This window comes from Periplaneta americana, chromosome 10, assembly GCF_040183065.1.
Source record: "Periplaneta americana isolate PAMFEO1 chromosome 10, P.americana_PAMFEO1_priV1, whole genome shotgun sequence".
Taxonomy (NCBI): Eukaryota; Metazoa; Arthropoda; class Insecta; order Blattodea; family Blattidae; genus Periplaneta; species Periplaneta americana.
This window is the reverse complement of record NC_091126.1, coordinates 108,549,375-108,573,119: the sequence shown is the minus strand read 5'-3', so window position 1 is coordinate 108,573,119 and position 23,745 is coordinate 108,549,375. Positions and strand designations below refer to the sequence as shown.

The 23,745-nt window shown below is 36.2% G+C and overlaps 1 protein-coding gene across 2 annotated transcripts in view; it reads left to right on the top strand.

The window, feature by feature from the left end:
• The window catches only part of ari-2 (E3 ubiquitin-protein ligase ari-2), a 469,714-nt gene that overhangs the window by 86,094 nt on the left and 359,875 nt on the right, over window positions 1-23,745 (top strand). For both annotated transcript variants that reach the window (XM_069838008.1, XM_069838007.1), the window contains exons 3-4: window positions 8,330-8,539; window positions 18,017-18,305. In XM_069838008.1, the coding sequence (XP_069694109.1) occupies window positions 8,330-8,539; window positions 18,017-18,305 (499 nt within the window). The remainder of the gene's footprint in view (window positions 1-8,329; window positions 8,540-18,016; window positions 18,306-23,745) is intronic.

The following is a 23,745-nucleotide window of genomic DNA, read 5'->3' as shown; positions in this document are numbered from 1 at the left end:
ATAACTAGGGGTACCTAGCTCCTTAATTTATAGTGACAGAGGGAGGAGTCAGCCGAGGAGCTGTGCGCTGATTGGCTCTTATTAGTGCGGACCGCGGCTTGAACGTGGCCGACGTGTCGTCTTGCTTTGTGGTGTTCGGCTGATTGACCACGGGTCTCACAATGGGCTCAGTGGACGAGTTCTTATGTGTCCTTCACTGATGACAGCCCATCGTCTGGGTGTTGAGAAATTTAATAGCTGGTGCCCATGCCGCACTTAGTTGGAGACCCGAGTCCCGATTCAGGTTACCGCATTCTGCTGCTATGGCCAGGGTTTCCTTTACTCTTCTATCCCATCCCAGTAGCCTGAACACTTCGCCAGGACCTCGGTGTTATTAAAATTAGCCCTATGGCTTTTTTCAATGCAGTATTCAGCCAATCCGGATTTTTTGGGCTGCATCAATCTGATGCTTCTTTGATGTTCCCAAAGACGCGTAGTTATTGTGTGTCCCGTCTGTCCAATGTAAGCAGCATCACATCTTGCTATCACCAATCTCATTGACACTAAATAACCTAGTAGTTGATACAGCATCGTTAGATAACCAACTAAAAAAGAAACTATGGTGGTGTATTGCAATGCCATCTGTGGTATGTTTAGTTATTATTTTTTTTCATATTATTTTAATAGAAGCAACGTAGTGATAATTATTATTTCAGTAAGTAATACAATAATTACATTACGAAAGTTTGCTTTACAATACAGTTTACTTACGAAGTAGGTAATAATTATATCATAGGCCAAAATTGATCATTTTCAGTAGGTCATATTTTTTTTACTGTTTTAGGTCATTTTAAGATAATTTTAGGGGAATATTATAGGTCATAAACATCCGTTCTCTACTGATAACCATCTTTTATATATTGATATAACTGTTTTTATTCTTCTAAAAAAAAACTGCAGAAATCTCCCAACAACTCTGTTGTTATAATATAGTTGTATATCTTCAGAACAACAAATTACAAATCAGTGCCTAGAACATCAGTTCCATATTGCAAAAAGTTAAAACGTGAACTGGGCAACTCCAGTCATCTCTCCCTTTATACTGGATCATCCAATTATGTATCGTCTGACCAGAGATTCTGCAGAGATTGTGCCAGCTGATAAGCTATCGCTTTGCACCAGCCAGGCAATACATGAATCCGTGGTTCACCAGTTACTTGTTTTGCTAGAGTGACTGCATAATAAATTCTAATGCACTTCAAAAGTTACTCACTCATGTCACACAAGGAGACACTGGAACTGCCTGTCTTCATTTTCCACACACTTCTGGTATCTGCTTAAGAAATTTCTTAGGGAATTTTCCGGATGTTGTCCAATGTCATCAAGAGTTTCTTCTTTGAGCACTATATGTTGTCTTCTTCACTTCTTATCTTGAACACTTCCCGTTTTCCTGAAATTTATTAACTAATTTAGGGATCATATCATGACTTGGAACTCGATCACCTGAGAATTTATCTTGAAGTAATCTCCTGATAGCAAAAGAGGATTCTGTACTGACATACCAATCATAAATAAGCACTCGGAAGAGAATAATTAGGCCTATTATGTGCCATTCTTAGCAGACTGTACACGTGTATTTGCTTGCACTGTTCAAACAGCACTAACTGTGTCACATGAGAGTCAGGTCAAAACCAGTTAATCCTTGCTCGCCCACTTTCCCATCTGGCTGTAGGTGTTGCCTTATCGGCTATTGCTATCTACAAAACATGGTGTTACAATTATTCCCACAAAAAGTAATTGTTTTGTCAATAAGACCAAACTTTGTCAGAGTTGCATGCACATAGACTGCAATATTTTGCGCAATTTCATGTGGCTTGGTTTGAGTGTCTTGAAGTTTACTATGTATTCCACATTTTTCCCAGTCGAAGCATTGGATCATCAAAGAGGGGAAAGGAACTAGCCACCCTACCCCATTATCTTTTGACTTAGTTGCCTCATGAGTGATGCCTTATTGGTGACACTTATGAGATTGTCTTCGGACTGTTAACTGAACAACAAAGGGAATATCATAATTATTGCTTGCTTCAATAGCTACACCAGGCATGCCAGAATTCAGACACTGAATGTGCAGTGTATGTGTGCGGAATGCCGGTCTGTGCAGATTGCGTCATTCACGTGTTGCTCTTACTAGTTCTTAGCCGGAGGGATGTACAAGAATCTATTCTGCACTTCTAGTGTTCGATTAAATTGACATTTGGACATTATAAACACACTTAGCAGAAGGAAAAAAACATAATTATTGTCAGTGTCTATATCTGATAATAATTGTAACACAAGAAACAATAGATTTACTCAGTTATAATTCACAAAGCAGTCGTTTGTAAAGAATGATTTATTTACATGATTTATATACAGATTTTGAAGAAAATATAAATATTGCAGTGATTTCGAAACAACAAAAAAAGAACACAGTATTTCATTTTACGTAGTAGGTACTGATTATTTCAAAGTAATACTCTTTCATTGTTCGTCAAGCATTATTGGGACCATTGGTGCACAAATGTTGAAGAAAATATTTTACTCCCAATTACATGCAGTAGGACATTGTGAGGCTTTTACACTGAAATCATTTCCTTGCTGTATGTTAATATAAATTCACATTATTATTAATAAATTGGATAAATTAAGCTTGAATTTAAATTTATATGTAGTTTCTTTGGAAAACGTTGAGAGCAAGTATCAACAAGTTGGGAGTGTTACTGGAACGAGTTAAAAGAGTAGTTCACGAACTGTGAAGCGAGGACATTTTCTTTGTGTCAGGTTTAAAGATGTATTAACGTAAGTAGCTATATTAACATGATATAGTAACGTGAGATGGAAAATTCGCCATTATATATTTTTCCAGAAAATTTTTCCGCCTTACAAATAGTTGCTTTCTTCCTCCCTTAAAACCTCAAGAGCTTCACATGTATTATTCTCTAAATATTCTCATCACTTATCACCTCATCAAATAAAAGTTGTAAGTCGTCTAACCTTTAATGGCTGTATTATTGTAGACTCCAGAGCAACGCTGTTGTCACATTTGTCTTGCCATGAGAGTACTGATTAAGAAATAAGAGCTGGCGCGAATATCATATTTTGAGAAATTTACTAATCTGATTTAAATTCTCACATCACTATTAGGTCCACATGAGATAATGAAAGCCTTTCATTTTAAAATAATTACTGTTGGCTGAGGAAAACATTATAACAATTATGTTATATGATTCGTGATTTCTCTTCTTCGTTATATCTGTGGACTTCTCACTTTATTTTTCATCACATTCACAATCACAGCTCAGTGAGCACCAGTATTGCTCTCTGTTACTGAAACCAAAGCTGTTCTGCTACTGCAGGTAATGTACAGCCCTGTCGTGTTCCCCTCCAAGCCAATTCACTCCCTCCAGGTAGGGGAAAAGGAACTTCACATCGCACAGAGACAAGTGCACAATGTGCAGGGTTTTGGCATCCCTGAGCTACACAATGAAAAGGAATGCTGCTGCTTCTTCTTCCTTGGCACTATAGCTTAATGTGAACCTTGGCCTCTTCCATGATTATTCGCCAGTTGTCTAAATCCTGCGAAATTGCTTAAATCCAATTCCTATATTCCATCTTATGTATGTCTTTCTCAACTCCATCCAACCTTTTTATTCTTGGTCGTCCACGGCTTCTTTGCCCCTGGGATTTCCATTTAATATCCTTTTAGGAATTTCTACGACATTCATCCGTGCCACATGCCCAGCCCACCTTAATCTTGCTGCTTTTAGCATTCTTCTAATAGGCGAATCTTTATAGATGGAATATAACTCATTATTATATCACCTCCTCCATCTTCCTTTCTCGTATACTGGACCAATTATTTTACGGAGTATCTTCCTCTCAAAGGCATTCAAATTTCCAGTGTTGGGGACCACGTCTCAGCAGCATATGTTAGTACAGGTCTTATAAGTGTTTTATAGATGGTTACCTTTGTGGCACGAGATAAAATTCTTGAGCAAAGTAATTTTCTTAAGGCGAAGTAAGCTCTATTGGCAGCCATTAACCTCTGCTTTATTTCTTAGGAAATATCATTAGAATAAGTAACTGTTGATCCCAGATATTTAAATTCATCGACTCCCGCGAAGTCATATCTGCCTATTATTGAGGATGGCATATTCTTGATGTTTGCCTTTCCACAGCTATGTATTTAGTTTTCGATTGATTAATGGTCAATCCCATATTCCTTCCTACCTTTTCTACATTCAGGAATGCATCTTTCATTGTCATTCTAGATCTTGTCACTATATCTATATCATCGGTGTATGCGAGTATTTGCACCGATTTATAAAATATGGTCCCTCTGCTAAGTAGGTTTGCATCTCTTGCCACCTTTTCTCCAGCGTATCTCGTTGTCGCACACCATTCTTACTGTAATATCTAATGGATTTGATAACATCTCTCTGACTCTTATACTGCTTCATACATCTGTCATTGTCATTGTTACCAGTCTCACAAACTTTTCAGCAATATCGAGTTCTCTTAGAGCATTATACAAATGTTCTCTATTAATGCTATCATAAGCAGCTCTAAAGTCAATAAATAGATGTTGTGTACCAACTCCATCTACAATAGTTTTTTTCTAGAATTTGCCTTAATGTAAAAATCTGGTCTATGGCTGACTTGCCTAGAAGAAACTCACATTGTTGTTTTTTTTTTTTTTTTTTTTCATTTATTTATTTTATTCCATAGATCTTACATGAGCAATGAAGCTTTAAGATGTGGAACATGTCAACATTTTACAATATTACAATTACAATTTTTTATAGTTTTACAATTTAGTAATTTTCTACAATTTTTACAATTTTGTACAATTTTTTTACATTTTTCTACATTTTTTTTACATTTTTTTACATTTTGGCGAGATGTAGTGAGATGAGATGAGGTCCGAGGATTCGCCAAAATATTACCCGGCATTTGCCTTTTCGGTGGGGGAAACCTCGGAAAAACCCAACCAGGTAATCAAATCAAAGGGGGTAATCAAATCAAAGGGGTTGATGTCAAGGACTCGCCATAGACCATCCGGCTTCAGTCCCACGGCTGGGGAAAACCTCCGAAGAAACCAAAGTCCAAAGGGGGGTCCAACCCAAGCCCGAACGCAGCTCCGGATCAGCAGCCCAGCGAGTCTGTCGACTGACCAACATCGATGGCTCTACTAAAAGTATACAATACATAGCCAATCAGATTATTAAATTTACAAACGCAAACGATCATTCATAAGTTTGCGTTTGTATACCTATTTGCTTCTGAACCATCGGGAGAAGATGATCGAAAAATCTATTTGTGAATACTTTACAGCCCACATTAAGAAGGATTATTCCTCTGTAATTTTCACATGCCATTGAATCTCCTTTCTTATGAATGGGACATAAAATCCCTTCCATCCATTGTTGTGGCATTTTCTCCTGTATCCATACTGAAACAACAATATCCATCAATTATTGTTTCAACTTTGCACCACCTTACTTACGTAATTCCGCTGGTGTATTATCTGTTCCAGGGGCTTTGTTGTTCTTCAATTTATTCAAGGCAATTCTTATTTCCTCAATAGTTGGGGGGGTTTTGATTCTGATGCAATTCACATTCTTGGTGCTGTTCGGATGAAAAATTTTCTTGTGGATTTGTAACTTTAAGGATCCCATCAAAATACCTATGCCATCTTTCACATGTCTCTTTCTCTTCACTTATTCTGAAACTCCATATTTGGAAAGCAGAGAATTATACACTTGCATTTTTCCTTGTCCCATACGAATACAATCTGTCCTTGTTCATCCTTCACTAAAGTATTTTTACAATTAAAAGGCCTCCGTATATTGTTGACTTCCCTATAGAACTTTCTTGCCTCATTCTGATTCCTTAATGCTTCCATACTTTCAACATTTAATTTCATCCATTCTCTCTTCTTACCTTGATGAACCCTCTTTTCAATTCTTCTTTTATCTTTATAATATTCCCAAATACTTTTGTCCCTGTAGTGTCTTTCCATATGCCTTATTCTTTTCCTGTGTAGCAATCTCACATTCAGTATCAAATTACGAAGATCTTTTACTTCTCTCTTCCATTACCAGTATTTCATTTGCTGCACTCTCAACTGCTTTCTTAGTTATCTCCCATTTTTCGTCAATATTGTTATGATCCATCGCCTCTTCAAGTATCTATGTCACCTTGGTTTGATATTTTTCTCTACTTTCCTGTAATACCAGCTTATTTAAATTATATCTATATTTTTTTTCTCTAACCCTTCTATATGCATTGGAAATATTTTGCTCTGATTTGGGCCCATACCAAGTAGTGATCTGAATCTATATGGGGTCTTACATCTAGTAGCCTAAATCTGATCTATATCTGGTATCAATCAGTACATGATCAATTTGATTTACAGAATTACCATCAGGTGATTTCCATGTTTCTTTGTGAATTTCTTTGTGTGGGAATAGTGTAAATCCCACAATCATATTTCTAGATGTAACAAATAAGAGAAGTCTTGTTCCATTATCGTTACTTATAGTATGTTTACTGTAATCTCCAATCGTAGGTCTAAATATTTGCTCCTTTCCCACTTGCACATTGAAATCACCAACTATTATTTTTATGTGACCTGGGCAGTTATCATATACTTATGCTAGAGTTTCGTAGAACTGTTCCTTCTCTTCCACCTCAGATTTTTCTGTCGGGGCATGAATGTTAATTAAAACAATAATTAAAAAATTTTCCTGTTATTCTAAGCACTGATAATCTCGGGCTGATAGGTGTTTAAATTGGTGGTGTATCATGAATCCAGTACCAAGTTCATATCTTTCTTGGCTGCAGTTATAAAATACATTGGCTTGTTTCTCTATAATTCCATTTCCTATCCATCATACTTCTTATAGGGCCATAATATTGGGCTTTAATTTTACTATCTGGTCTATTAGCATTTTCAGTGCTCCAGGATGGTATAGAGACCTTACATTCCATGTTCCTATACATATAATTGGATTCCTCCTTTTTTTTTCTTTATGTTCCATTTGCTTGTCCATTGTTCTTGCCATTTTCATTTCCATTAGACAGTCTGGCTTCTATTTGTGTTGGTTTCGTAACTGTAGGCTTTTTACTGAGATGGGTAGTCGGCCCATTACCAAACCCTCTGCCCAGAGGACCGGGTAATTTTTGATCAGGGTTATCTTCCCCTAGCCTTTGGAGAACTAACTCCATATGATACAAGGCAGCAACAGCTGGTTTTGGTCCACCTCGGGTATTTTATTTCTCCAGTACCCACCATATCTGGTGAGCATTCCCCTATCTGCCACTTGGGGAGGTGCCTGAGAGAAAGAATGCCTACTTGTCTAAATTTTTCTTTCACAATTTAAACAGCGTGAGGAGAGGTCACTCATTCCACAAGTGCTTCTGTTTCTATGCATGTACTTGACACTTTCCGAACTATTTCAGAGTCAGAAAAAACTCTCTTCATTGAAATACTGATAAGTATTATGATGTTTCACACAATGAAATGCCAAATTCCCCTCTACTGCACGATCCTTATCATTTGATTCTGGTTGAATGAAGGAGTTAATAATTTAATGGAACATTTTTCTTCTCTAACATTTTTTTTGTCTTTCTCATTTCCATGTGGGCTTTTAAACCTAACGACCATTTGTATTGCTACTGTAACATTAGGTACAGGCACTGTAAATTACTTATGATCTTACAGACTTTCTACTTTATGAATTATGGGTGATTCAATATAATTTCATTGCCTTTTATTGCCCTATTTTTGTTGTTTTTAGAGCCTTTTTAGGCGCCTAAAATATCATTTTTATTGCCTTAACTTCCGATATCTATTCATTACTTAATTTGCTGCAAAGTCGAAAGTCATTTCGAAAAAATTGTATCTTTTTTTTTGAAGTTCATTAATAAACATACATTTTCTTTTCGACATTTCTGTTCTCTAATGTAACTGTAAAAATACAATAATAAAACCATGCAAAATAAACTACACGCTACACGATACCACATTCAAATGTATATAGATTTGAGTTGACATGACACGCAGAATGGTTTGTGTAGATTTCTGTTATCAACCGTTTGTTTGCTGTTGACGATGTTGGAGTAGCCTCTTACTTATCACACTTATTTTTAATTTTTCAATACCTTTGTTAAGGATTTATAGAAAACGCGGACAGTTTTCCTCTGAAAAAACATCTGCCTGGATGCCCTTTGTATTAGGTATGTAAAATAGGACATGCCCAGGGAAAAGCGAATTTATGGTAACAATGATCACTGACTTGAATTTCAGATGTCTGGAGAGGAGTATGACTCTGATATGGAATATTCAGATGATGACATATGTTACGAAGATTATTATAACAATGAGGAAGACTATGATGCAGAGCAAGTAGATCCAAGCAAAACTGACCCTGAATATTTCGTATTTGATTGCCTTACTGTTGAAGAAGTTGAAAGACTCCTGAATGAATCAGTTGAAATATTGAGCAATACCCTACAAGTAAGTACACGCATTTTTCTTAAATATGTTTGGATTTTTAGCGAAACAGAATTATGAGGAAAGATTTTAATGAACTGTCTATTGTGCAATTTAGATTTACACTTTGTCCTTTTCCATATAAAAAGTATTACTAGTATTTGACTTCACCTTATTGCTCTTATCATTCTCAAGTCTTCATCCACATCATGAATTCACATTTTCTTATGCTTGTCTTTCGACTTGTGTCTATGGATTTCTGTTAAAGATTTCTTGAAATATTCGTACCTTTCATCTGGCACCCATATGATATGTATGAACTGCCTAAGGTAAGTAGTAGGTACACCAAGACAAGTGTGAATTTTTTCATTTATGTTCACAAGTCTTAAAATAGTTTTGTTATCCTGATTGGTTGCCAGGACTCTGAGGGTATCGTCAGATATACTTCTCAGATATTTAATATCTGTACTTTTTTTAATGTTTTATCTTCTTTCTCCATGATCAAATTTTTGGATGTATGTCTGTGCACTGCCATTTTCTTTTACTTCTTCTTCCCAAACTGTGGACGTGGAAAACTATAGAAGCTCTTAGGCATAAATGGCCTATTGTGTGACCCATTAATTAGAAATCCTCACAGGAGACTGCAGTGGGTGTGCAACTTTACGATGCTGCTAGATTGCATTTTTTTTAATTTCCTTGAGAGACAACATGTGTTTTCGGAAGTATTAATGCCTGATATGGCTTAAGCCTGAACAATGCAGTAGAATGTGGGATGATGACTCAACATCCATCCCACATCTTTTACAGGTTGGGTGCTCTGAGAGACCCAATAGGCTACATGAAGGTGTTTATACAGATGGCATTGTCCAATTAGAAGTGCGGTTGTCCATGTTAAATTTCTCCTTTTTAATACTAGGAGTTAGTTTAGTTCCAATTAGAAGTGCGGTTGTCCATGTTAAATTTCTCCTTTTTAATACTAGGAGTTACTTATTTACTTACTTACTTACTGGCTTTTAAGGAACCCGGAGGTTCATTGCCACCCTCACATAAGCCCGCCATTGGTCTCTATCCTGAGCAAGATTAATCCAGTCTCTACTATCATATCCTATCTCCCTCAAATCCATTTTAATATTATCTTCCCATCTACGTCTCGGCCTCCCCAAAGGTCTTTTGCCCTCCGGCCTCCCAACTAACACTCTATATGCATTTCTGGATTTGCCCATATGTGCTACATGTCCTGCCCATCTCAAACGTCTGGATTTTATGGTCCTAATTATGTCAGGTGAAGTATACAATGCGTGCAGCTCTGTGAATACTAGGAGTTAGTTTAGTTAAGTCAATCTTGGTTATCCAATAAGGAGTTTGGCCTGTCTCATGGCTGGTATAGAGCTTCAGACTCTCAATAAACTCCTAACCGGGTTGTCCTTTAGACCCTGTTTGTTTATACACTGTGAGATTCCCACATATGGTTCCATAGCACAGCATTAGATAGTAAATCAGCTTGGTCATTACTGTATATTCCACTGTGTCTTGAGTCCTAAATGAGGTGTACTTTATTATTTCTGAATAAGGTTTTCAGGGTAGTTCTGCAGTCTTCAAGCGGTCTGAATCTACTTTGTGCACGCTTAGCATATCCAAAGTAGTCCAGCTGTCAGAACAAATGTAGATATTTATGTCTTTGCATGCTCTGTTTAGGTTTTCCTGAGCGCAGGCTAGAATAACAAACACTTCAGCCTGGAAATCCTCAGTACAATGACTAAGAGGGATAGAAATTCTAGCCCTCACTATTATTCTGGAACTATCTGTAAACCATACCAGACTTTCAGCTAGGAAATGTTTAAGATAATCTCCCTCACATTCTTCCCTATGAGGAATAATGCCAACAGAAAAGTTAACATGGTGAGGAGGAATCATACTATCCTGTCTCATTTCAGCAACAGAATATTGATGTCTGTTGCCATTTTCTAAATACGTGCATGACCAAAGCCTCCCTTCTCACTCCCTATCCATTGGTCAGTGCCTTGGAGATTAGAGGCACATGACTTCATTTTGGATTGACAAATCTAGAGGAGGTAGACACAACAGGGCTTTGAGAGCCCTGATCAGTGTTGCATACCTGCCAACCCTCCTGAATTAGTCGAAAGATTTCCGATTTTCTGACATTGTATGTTATTCTGCTGAATTTTCCCCGTGTTCGCATTTTGTGTGGAAAAATCGCTTGTGACGAAATTCATGCCATTGGCTGCTGGCCGTGATGGGAAATTTGAGTGCTTGCTCTGACAATGTATTAGTGTCCCCCACCCAGATAAAATAGTTGCGCACAGCTCTGAAATGAATATCCCAGTCGACAACATGGAACTTGGAAGCATCACTACAGTTACATTGCAGCAAGGGAATAAGTTTTCTAGTTTCTGTAATTGCGGTGTAGAAGACAAGATGAACACGATGTCATTGAAAAAACCTAAAACAAGTAAAAAGTATGAACAGTATTATAAAGAAGCGTATGCCATGGAATTTCAATGTATAACCAAATCAAAGAAAGGTGCCACTTTTGCTTTTTGTACTATCTGCCAGTGTGAGTTGAGTGTGTCATGGTGGTGAAGGTGATGTTATTACATACTTCAAAACTGTAAAACATAAAGACAATGTTCACTGTGAAAAATGGAATCGTAAAGTTGACAAAAGTTTCTTCTCAAACGAAAATAATAGTGCCATATGCCATATGTGCGGAGTGTTAGTTCACTTCATTCATAGTGGAACACAATCTGCCAATTGCCTGTGCAGATCATGCTGACTCACTATTTGGGAAAATGTTTCCGAAATCCGATATAGCAAAACAATATGGGTGTGCCAGGACAAAGACACTGCCATCATTGGTGAACTTGCATTAAAGCAAGAAAACTCGATCATTACTTCTTTACTGCAGCAACCACTCAGTATGGCAACAGATGGCAGTAATGACATGTGACAGTAAATTATATCCTGTAGTCGTTACTGTGTTTAATAAAGAAATAAATCAAATTGAAAGCTGTCTTCTTGCCTTGCCAGCACTAGAAGAAGAATCAACCAGACGTAACAATGATAAGCTTGTTGTTGACTGCCTTAAATCTCATGAGCTGTCACTCTCAAATTGTTTGGCCTTGGGTGCGGATAACGGACTCATTATGATTGGATCAAAAAATGGCGTAGCTCCAGTTTTAAAGGAAGAACAAGAAAATCTAGTTGTCATGGGGTGCCCATGCCACCTTGTTAATTTAGCAGCCAAGAAGGCAGCTTATTTACCAATTAAAGTTAATGAAATCATTATAGATATATTTTTCTATTTAGGGAAAAGCTCAAGAAGAAAAGACAAGTTGAAATTGCAACAACTGCATGACACTGATGTCAGAAAAATCCTGAAACATGTATCTACTCGTTGGTTATCCATAAGCACATGTTTGCAATGAGTGGTGGAACAGTGGCAGCCCCTAGTCACCTTCTTTCATGGAGAAATAAAGAATAAGAAAAAGTACATCAAATTTGGTCACTTAGAAAATCTCCAAGTGTAAGCCTACACCATTGCAGGAACCCATGCAGTAACATCACAAGGCCTCAGACCTGACTCAACAGTAAATTCACAGGGTAACAGTCCTGCATCTTCAGTAAAAACAAAGTTGACAGGCCTGCCAGCAGTGTTACAAACAAGGTTAGGTCTATTTCTTTGCCTACTGCTGTAGGCCTAGTCTCAAAGAAAAATGAACATTTGGAAAAAAAAATAGTTGTGCAGGAAAAAAAACCTGAATCTAGCATTACATCACATGGACAGTAAAAAAAAAGTGTGTTCAAATAAAGAACAAAATTGCATTGTTTCGCGTGAAGAAAGGGTGTTTCTTTTTCTGACAAGCAGTATAAATGAAGCCTTTTGTCTGTTTCTCTTGACTGCATTACATTCTTTTGAGAAAACAAATATTATTTTACAATCTCAAGTGCCTCATATCCATGTGTTACGGTCACTGCTATATGATATGTTTAAAAGTGTTTTGTCAAGATTTGTAAAACCTGTAGTTGTGAAAGACAGCACTTCTATTTTTGAAATTGACTATCATTGTAGAACAAATCAGAGATGATATGAACCTGGTGATAGGAAGTGCAGCTTTCAAAGTAGTAAAACATCTGGAAACAGAAGACAAACTGAAGTTCTTTTCTATGGTTAGAAACTACTACAGTGCTGCATGTGACTACATGATCCACAAGTTCCCCCTCAAAAGTGAAGTTATTAACATATCCAATTTCATCAATTGTTTATTTACAAGTGTAAAATTTGTTGATATGTTCCCAGTAATTTTGCCTGTACAGAACAATGAAAATAGAGAAGCAGCTGAAGATGACTTACAGTCACAGTTCTGTGAGCTGCAGTTGGATGATTTGCCCAACAGTATTATACTCCAGAAGAGAATAGATACACAGTGGTCTCTAGTGGGTGAAATGAAAAATGCAGATGATCATTTAAAGTACGACAAATTAAGTAAAGCCATGCCTGGCATCTTAACCATACTGCATGTGAAAGAATTTTCAGTCAGGTGAAGAAGACAAGAACTCACTTTCGAGCATCAATGTCCAACAATAACCTGAAAAAAACTTTCAAGTCTTGACAGCATGGTCAGTGCTTTGAACAAGCTTTTGATGACAATTTTTTAAGAAAGACAAAATCTGCTACCATAGCATCACTGAAGACAACAAGCAACGAGGTGCAGTAAGACAGGTATGTATTTTCGCAGTTTTATTCTTGAAATCAAAATCTCCCTATTTTCCGTTTCTATAGATTGGCAGGTGTGATGTTGTTTCCATGAATCCTGTAACTAATAGTTATTAGTAGAACTTATATCTTATTGAAGAGTCTTTGAAATCGCATCGATGGATGTATGGAATCTTTGCAATGGGGGAACCATATCATTGAGTGTCTGATTAATTTAATTAATTTCGTACCTAAACTCGTTTATTTCATCTTTTATCAACTCACTATTAACAACTGAGATGGTTTAACTGATTTTTTTTGGAGGACCAGGGTTTAGTTCAACTTCACCAATTATTAGAATAATTGCCAATGTAACTCCTAATCCACGTGAATATGCTAGGAGAAAATCCACAAACGATTAGGGAAAACGCGGAAATTCTAGTTGAAGTAAGTAAAGCGATAGGGTTGGAAGTAAATCCCGAAAAGACTAAGTATATGATTATGTCTCGTGACCAGAATATTGTACGAAATGGAACTATAAAAATTGGAGATTTATCTTTCGAAGAGGTGGAAAATTCAAATATCTTGGAGCAACAGTAACAAATATAAATGAGACTCGGGAGGAAATTAAATGCAGAATAAATATGGGAAATGCGTGTTATTATTCGGTTGAGAAACTTTTGTCATCTAGTCTTCTGTCAAAAAATCTGGAAGTTAGAATTTATAAAACAGTTATATTACCGGTTGTTCTGTATGGTTGTGAAACTTGGACTCTCACTTTGAGAGAGGAACAGAGATTAAGGGTGTTTGAGAATAAGGTTCTTAGGAAAATATTTGGGGCTAAGATGGATGAAGTTACAGGAGAATGGAGAAAGTTACACAACGCAGAGCTGCACGCATTGTATCCTTCACCTGACATAATTAGGAACATAAAATCCAGACGTTTGAGATGGGCAGGACATGTAGCACGTATGGGCGAATCCAGAAATGCATAAAGAGTGTTAATTGGGAGGCCGGAGGGAAAAGACCTTTGGGGAGGCCGAGACGTAGGTGGGAAGATAATATTAAAATGAATTTGAGGGAGGTGGGATATGATGGTAGAGACTGGATTAATCTTGCTCAGGATAGGGACCAATGGCGGGCTTATGTGAAGGCGGCAATGAACCTCCGGGTTCCTTAAAAGCCAGTAAGTAAGTAACTCCTAATCCTCATATTAATTCCTTCTCAACTGATTGAATTGTTTATGCTTTTAAATTGAATTGATTTAATTGGTATATATTACTTTTTTAACTCAACTGATGAAAATTGTTTAGGTTTGTAAACTGAATTAACTTCTTGCTATGTGCTGTATATTTTTTGTAGAGCCACCAGTGTAGCTCCTCAGTCAGCAGACTCGCTTGCCTGCTGATCCGGAGCTGCACTCGGACTTGTGTTAGGTTCCCATTTGGGCTGTTTATATGGCTGGGTTTTTTCCAAGGCCTTTTCCCAACTATAAGGCAAATGACAGGTAATCTATGATGAATCCTCGGCCTCATTTCATCTCTTGGCTTGTTCCACATCTTAAAGCTTCAATGTTAATGTAAGATCTGTGGAATATAGTAAATAAAATAAATGATAATTCAAAATTAGGTATCTGCAAAAAGGCTGCTTACATACATCACTATTCACATATAGACGTTGTAGCAGCATCACATGCATCACACAATGAAGCTATGTTGCACATTTTTATAATTATTTATTTTTCCCGTTTCCATAATGTCAAAATGCATTTGAGGTATTTAAAAAAATTATACATACTTTAGCATGAAAGGTTATAATGACGGTTCAGAACAATACCATCGTAATTAGCAGCACCAATAATCGCACTTACGATATAATTGTTCTGAACCGTTGATAAGTTCAAGTAAAAAAGGGTTGTCTTGTCAAATTAAGTAAATAATATTTTTGAACTGTGCGATGTAATTTTAAAGCTGTTTAGAGAGACAACTGAGAACGAAAATCCAGTAGTCAGTATGATTTTCTCGGAACTTCAGACTCCTCATGTAAAAGCATATCTGCATTTATTAAATCATGTGTTGGACATTATTTAATCGATGCAATGCTATGTTCCAATCTCAAATGATACTATAGAAGACTTGTACCCAGAAAGTGATTAGTTAAGATTTTGGCAATGCAATTAGTGAAATATTCCTCATTCTCTGACAAGGACAAATTTGATATAATTTAAATGTAATGTGAGTCGCAGCTTACATTCCCAATGTTTCTGTTGACCAACCAGCAGCAGGTCCCCTCTGCTAACTTTTGCACCCAAGAACTCATGATACTCTGCCAGATTAAAGCATACATACTCACATTATATTTCTAATAATCAGTACTCAACCTCCAGCTGCTGGTAGTGTTGCCTATTTTGTATGATACTTAATTCACGTGACATTATTTACAGAACCTGTTTCATTAAACCTGTTCACTAAAATTAGTATTGTTTTTCTACACAGAACTGTGTGGCCAGAAAATTTACATCTAATAACATTTTCCTTTGTTCTGCCATACAATTTTTTTTTCTTTTGTACATTTGCAAAATGTGTACATGTTCACGCACTGAATATGTAACCATTGCAAAACAACACAACATAATAAATTGCACGTTATCATAGCTCAATCACTGTGTGTATTTATTGCCACTTGTCAAAGACCAGTTACAGAATGACAGCTGATTTTGGGGAATGGGGATTCATCAACTATGCAACTTTCACATAGTGATCCCTTACTCCCATTCCCTCATTCGCTCTCTCTTGCCACATGCACAAAACAACTCATACCTGAAGGATAACATAAACACCAGTCGTCCACACCTGTGGAGTAACGGTTAGCATGTCTGGCCGCGAAACCAGGTGGCCCGGTTTTGAATCCCAGTTGAGTCAAGTTATCTGGTTGAGGTTTTTTTCTGGGTTTTACCTCAACCAAATATGAGTAAATGCTGGGTAGCTTTCGGTGCTGGACTCCAGACTTATTTCACTGGCATTATTACCTTCATTTCATTCAGACGCAAAATAACCTGAGATGTTGATACACGTCATAAAATAACCTACTAAAAAAAATAAACACAAATCAGAAAATGGTGAAATAAGTTAAGCATTAGGGAATTCACCAGCTGTGCAGATGATGTGGAACAAACTCATGAGAATATCGAATCTGCATTTTTAGTGTTTAGTCATAAAACAGGGATGTCCAATTTTGAAAAATTATTAACTTTATTAATGTAATCCTGTGAAGTGCCATGAGTTCATGAATGGAAGTGTCGTTAGTGGAGAGAACCTACCACTGATCAACGAACAGAAACACTGAGAACATTCGCTGGGACTCACTGTATTTTGATTCTCGTGTTCTGCCGCCTTTTGAAGAAATAAATGTTGGGGAGAATACCATAAAGCATTAAGAACACCTCTTAAGTTTTGCAAACAGTGTATCAGTATCCATTAAATAGCAATCTATTCATGAACGTGGCTTTTACTACTCCAAACAAAACTTCGACTCCAAATTTGGACCCTAGTTATGACATATTAGGACGTGCAATGAAGTACGATACATTAAAACCTGGATCAACAAAAAGCTTTAAAAGATTTATTGAAGTTTGCAGTGTACAGTATTTATGAGAATAAAAAAAAAAAATTTGTTAGATTCCGAGAATGTTGCTGCTTGCTGTTACTCTGTAAGTCAAGAAAATGTTTAATCTTTGAAGGGAATGAAGTTTTTTATAATGCCAAGTTAACTGCAATTTTACTGACTGTTTCATGGAAATGCAGATGTGAAAAGAGTTTTGTTTACGATGAGAATATTAAATCCAAGTGAAGTAACGGTAAAGTCCTTGAACTTTTGATTTGTTGAAGTGCAATTGGATTTAAAAATCGAAGTCAGGCAACTGCTATGTTATTGTACCAGTGGTCGTGATCAGTATGCAAAATGTGATAAGAATGGCATTGAATCTTGTGATAATGAGGACTAGTAAAACTGTGGTGAAATGCTGTAAAAATGTTGTTTTGCTGTTTCTTTTTCATATATATATATATATATATATATAAGGGATTTATTATACTATTGAATATTAAATTTGTGACAACTATGTCAACATACATGTCGAACTTGGCGTCAGGCCACAAAGAGAAAAACACTGGAGGAGAGGGATTCGATCTGGTGCTGTGGATTAAACTTTGGTGTAGCTCAATGATTAGAGCTCTTGGTACGTTGAACCAAGGACCCAGGTTCGATCCCTGGCACTGGAGCGAATTTTTCTCCTCTAATATTAATATTAAATTTGTGACAATTTTTTTCACTTAACTGTTAGTAACCCCAACATGACGAGTTATACAACACATTCAACAGACATCACTAATAATTGATATATTTGAATTGTTTATATTGTGCTATTATCACGCTTTACTTGAGAAGTAGAATGTAGCAGAATTTTGTTACACTTGTAACGAAATTACATATTTTTTGCTTGCCAACAGTGTCCACACATGGCAACAAGTATCATGCTCAATGATAGCACAAATGCTACACGTTAATTCACACTTCAGTGACACACTCTGAGTCAGATATTTAGAAAACTAGAACAAAGAGATGGCGTGTTGACAAAATTAATTGGATGACTCTCGCAAAGGAAGACTGTTACACTGCGAAAAACAAACTCATCTAGAGAAAATGGTGCAGATTTTGTAATTACTTTCAATAAGTTTTATGGTGCAACATTCGCGTTGAGTTTTTCTTGCTTGTGTTCTTGTTTCTAGATAACACCATCTTTGGCTAAAGTTCTCCTCCATGCTCACGAATGGGCAATACCAGACATTATTGTTAAATATCGTGGAGACTCATGCAGATTGTTGGTGTTGTCAAAAATAAAACCACCACATCCTCCAGAACCTGTTGCCTCCAGGCACATGCGACACCAGGTGTGTCCAGTTTGTGTGGCAACACAGAACATAGATAGGTTTAACAGTCTGGCATGTGGTCACCTCTTCTGCAAAGACTGTTGGACTATGCATTTTGAAGTACAAATTGCTCAGGGTATCTCTACAGGTATGTATGTATGTATGTATGCATGCCCGTAATGTATGTGTGTATGTATGTATGTATTTTTTAATATAATATTTATTTACAAATGCCCCAATACATAATTTTAGTAATACTACATGCTTTGAGTATACATATCTACGCATTTACACACTAGTGATATATACATGGGTTTTTGACAAATATTGTTCTGATGACTTAGGTGTTTAGTTCACTGTGTTAGATTTGAAGTATCTCTTTTTAGAGTTTTTCAAAATCTATTGAATTGATAAAATGGATGGTTTCAAATAATTTTGTACTAATACTCATTGTTCACTGGCCATTGTTTCGAATACGAAACTCTTGTTTTTAGATTTTGTCTTTTGTTTTCTAGGATAGGACACTCGAATAATAAGTGTTCAACCGTTTGTTCACCTCTATCACAAACACAAATGGAATTTTCAATTATTAGATAGGCTCTTGTTTTCCCATGTCCTGTTATAATTGCTGCGATATTAGGAATGATATTTATATTTGTTTTTAATTTGCCTATTATGCTTGGGAAGAATGTTTTCGTTGTCCCATCTTTCACTGTCGTGCTCCATTCATTCTGCCATATGTTGGTGCTCTCCACTTCCAATTCCTTGAGTATGGCACTTTTTAGCAATTTGTTGTAGCAAACCTCAATATCATTTCTTCATGCCTGTTGTTTTGCCAACGTCTGCCAGCTCATTGCCATATGTTCTCACATGTGCTTTAACCCATGCGAATCCTATTTTCCATTCAAGATTTTGAAGACACATCACTTTCTTCCTAATTTCTTCGGAGAGGCTATTTATGATTCCTGGTGTTCTTTATCAAGTGTAAATTTATCTGGCTGTCTGTATAAATTTGTGCTGTCCTTTCACTGGTGTCTTGTAATACTATTGTAGATAATGCTTCTAGTGCTTTAATTATATGTATGTAATGTATATGTGTGTATGTGTGTGTGTGTGTGTGTGTGTGTGTGTGTGCGTGCTCCATTACTTGGAGTAATAATACATGCTTCTCTCTTAGAATTCTTGATACAAAATTTACATTACTTTCAAAGTCTATTGATTGTACAAAGCATAGAAATTGTCTCATATATTTTTTCACTATCACACTCTTGTTCAGCGGCCATATATCTTGTGAAATACATTTCTGGAAGGTGTCTTTTTGCGTTAGTAAAATTGGAGAATGAAATATTATATGGTCCACTATTTGGTCACCAGTACCGCAGGGGCACATAGAGTTCTCTAGAATTTTAAATCGTTGGTAGTAGACTCTGGTTTTCCCATGTCCTGTAGTAAGTGCAGAAAAGTTAGGAGTAATGCTTATCTTCATTTTTAATCTGTCTGGAATGCTTGGGAGAAAGTTCTTTGTTTCAGCTCCTTTTGTTGTTTTCTCCCATTCACTTTGCCATAGATTGGTGCTCTCTATTTCTAAATCATATGTATGTATGTACGTACATGATATACTTACCTTTTTCATATACGTACTTTATGTGATGTGCAGTAAGCTTTTTCATGTTTCATCATGAGATTTTTTGTGATGAACATCAACTATGCTTGAGCTACAGACAGGTGCTTCTGAAACTAGCTTTGCAAAAATTATAAGTGATATATATACTTCTACTTTCTCATTGTAGGAAGTACATATTAGAGAAAATGTGTGGTGCTATAAAAGAAAATGGCTTTCGAAATCTTAGCTAAAATCTAGACCTACATGTGTTTAACTAATCACCCCATTTCTACTTACAACCATGTTATGATGAGTCTGCATTGTATTGTTACTCAGGAGAAGATGAGTGGAAGGAATGTGATAATCATTGCAGTAGCCAAGTTATTACTCATGCTGAAAAACGTTAGTTACAAGTAACTATTAATAATTCCCTAATCTAGTACGAATTATAATTAATAGCTTTACTTTTCACTTCTTAAGCACAACAGCAATGTCGAGCAAATGATTAAGTCGGTATGTTTGTTAATGAGTAGTATTGCTCTTGTGTCACATATTGTAAGCATTCACATCACTAACATACTTCCCTTCCCTTTTCATCCCATGCTCTCTTTCTCCTGAGCAACAAACAATAGCATCTTCTTTGCCTGCATGCTGAGCCACAACTACACCTTCCTTCTACATTGACATATTTGGACATTAACATAAATGGGTCTACAAAATGTTTGTTACATACTAACATGCAGTAAGATGTAGTTAAAATGAAGTGCGGTCCAATACGAATTTTAGCACCTAAAATTTTAAGATAAATTAAATAGTAAATGGATATAATAGCAAGCATACCTTTTAAGGAAGGAGTTCGGGTTCAAAATCGGTTTTTAGCTGAATATTTGAAGTGGTAATGGAAGCTGTTCTATGTCCATCAGTTTCTGTTCCATTTAAACCAGAGCAGTGGTTTTGCTGTAACAGCTGTTTGTTGAAATGATGTGTGATGTCATATGCAGTATTGCTGATACCTGAAAGTCGTGTGTTGTGGATGCAACATATTCTTTCTTCGACTCGTTTCTTACTTGCACTGTGGATGTCTTTGCTCCACTTGTTTGTTACTCACACATACAAATTACTGTAATTTATTGTACAGTAGTGGCAAAAAAACCGGACCGACCCTTGTAGCTGATTTCAGAGCCTTGTTCACCCCAGAGCACGATAGACTGGTAACTAAGACTTTCGTGGTTCGAATCCTGCCTGGGAAGGAAACTTTTTTTGTTCCTTATTCAAATTTATTCCCATTACTTTTCGATTGCTAGTAAAATTCATGTTCTGCGAATAATAAGTTAATTAAGTAGTAAAATATCGCTGCAATCGAAAAGTATTGGGAATAAATTTGAATAAGGAACAATAAAAGTTTCCTTCCCAGGGAGGATTCGAACCACGAAAGTCTTAGTTACCAGTCTATTGTGCTGTGGAGTGAACAAGGCTCTGAAATCAGCTACAAGGGTCGGTTTGGTTTTTTTTTTTGCCACTACTGTACAGTTAAATTTTTTTGGAATCTAAATATGTGCTTAAACCTTATCAGTTTGAACCAACTGCTAGTGAAAGTAATCAAGATGAATCATAAGAAAGAAGTATAAGAACATTTAATTTAAATTGGTGTATTTGTGGTTTATGTGAAGACATACCAAGAGAACTTGAATATTTTTGCTGTAAGGAAAGCAAGATTATAAACAAAGTGATGGGAAGCACTGAGTGTATCACTCTGCATGAGAATTTTGAAAGTGTAGTTTTAAATCTAGTTACATTGAATATTGCCAGGCATTTACTTATTGTGCACGCTATTGATAAAGATACAGAACAAAAGCTAAGGAAAACCAACAATGGCACTTTGAGACATAATGCTTACAAACAATTTATAAACTGTGTAAATTCATGGAACACATAAGGTAAAAGTGTGAGAAAATTTATACCATTGTCTGTAGTTAAAAAAAGAAGCGACTTGCTTTTCCTAAAGTAAAACAAGTTTACACAGGCTTTAAACCAAGTGCAGCAGGGGGTTTTAGATACTGAAAGATTGTCTTTTAATCAATTAGTTACCACTGTGTGTGTTTTTTTTTTTAACTTAAACTACTCTTTAAGTCTTCTCTCCAGGTATTGCTTTTAGTTTTATATGTCTTTTTCTGAATCCATTGATTTGTAGATTTAGTAAACTCCGGTTTTACTCCAGTTTGTTTGGGATTCACATTATTATTGTAATCGAGAATGACCAACATGGTTCTTGCCACCATTCCATTGTAAGGGAAATGTTTTCTTTTTGGTGTGTATCTGATTCTAAAGCATTGGTAAGACAAATTGTTTGTTTCAAATCATTTGAAAACTGAGCATCAGTCGTGATTTTATGTAAAACCTGATAATCATGGGAGCTGGGGGTTATCCAGTTTTTATGTTCACATTTTTAATTTCATCTTTATCTCCACCACAACTTTCAGATGACCACCACAAATGGTTAACCAATCTGTTTTTCCAATTTACTAACTTTTCACAACGCTTTGCTTCTGTTTTTAACCTCTTTGTAAAGCATTTGGCAAAGTGCTATACATGAAATGGTGTTCAATATATGCAGAATTTATCCTAATTAATTTTTTGATACCCCTGTGATGGTCAGTCAAAATCATAGTAATGTTAAGATGTTTTGTAACTCATTCTAACAATGCTTTACACCCAGCCATTTCCATGTCATCTTTTACTATTCCTGTCTGTACAACAATAAAATCAATGATTTTATCCAATTTTAAATCCATTAAAGTATATGTGAGAAATTCAGCACAAAAACCAGATGAATCATACTGTCCATCACCTGCAACATATATTTCTGTCTTTTTCATTGAATTTATTATATGCAGCTTTGTTGCAAAAGTTATATCTTATTATTCATTCAACATTTATTTTATTAGGGAATGAAATGGAGTTCTTCCTATGGAGCACCATTTCAGTGTCCTACAGAAATTCTGAAAAGTCTCGAAGCCTGGCTCCAATGCGAGTTTTTTATTCTTAGGTTGTGAATACCACTGGTAGTTGTGGTTGTTTTGACATTTCGTAGAAATTCATAGAGAGAAACCGAAAGTGGATTTGTAACACAAATTAGAGGAGCATAACACACATTGCAAAAGTGAAATAATAATAGTAAAAACTGCCAAAACACAAAATATTCTTGAAAACCGTTGTTTTCTGTGTTACCAGCTTTATTGTATTTTTTGCTCTCACTTTCACCTTCGTTTGAAGAATTACTGTCATTAGGGCTCATCTTCAAAATCACTATCTGTATTCACTTCACGCAAAATTTCTCTTCCAAGTTCAAATTGGATGTCTCTATTATTATCTGTGGATGCAGGGATATGAACCACAGACTGTGACTCGAGTTTTTCAAATTCCATGCTTTCCTGAATGACTGTACTATTTTCTTTCATTGATACTTACAAATAGAAGAACACTTGCTTTGCAATTCTCGTGATTCTCCTTTTAAATAATATTTAGGGTATGCACTCTTTTTAAGCAGTCTCTTTCCTTTATAAATTAACAATAACTTTTCCTTTAGGAGTGATAATTCTTCAAAATGTTTTGAACATATGAAACTACGTTTTGAAGGGATAAGTTTTTAAAACTTTATCTTCTTTGCCCATAACGTTTATTTTTAAAGGTACCCTATTTTTTCAAGGTTAGGAAAGACATGGAATGACAGCCTTTGATCAGAACTCTTACCTTCTAAAGCAGCGGTCATCAGAACACTGCACTCTCGGGCTAGTATCTCTTACCTGCAAGTCTCTTAGAGCACAAGCATGCATTTGTGGCTGCTGGCGGGTATGCTTCCTCCTGCACAAGGGTGCATATTGCCATGCACTGCTTACCCATAACCCATTTCAGCAAGTGCTGACGACCACTGTTGTAAAGAATTACATTTATAAACACAGTGACTAGGCCTTTTGTTCTAATTTCA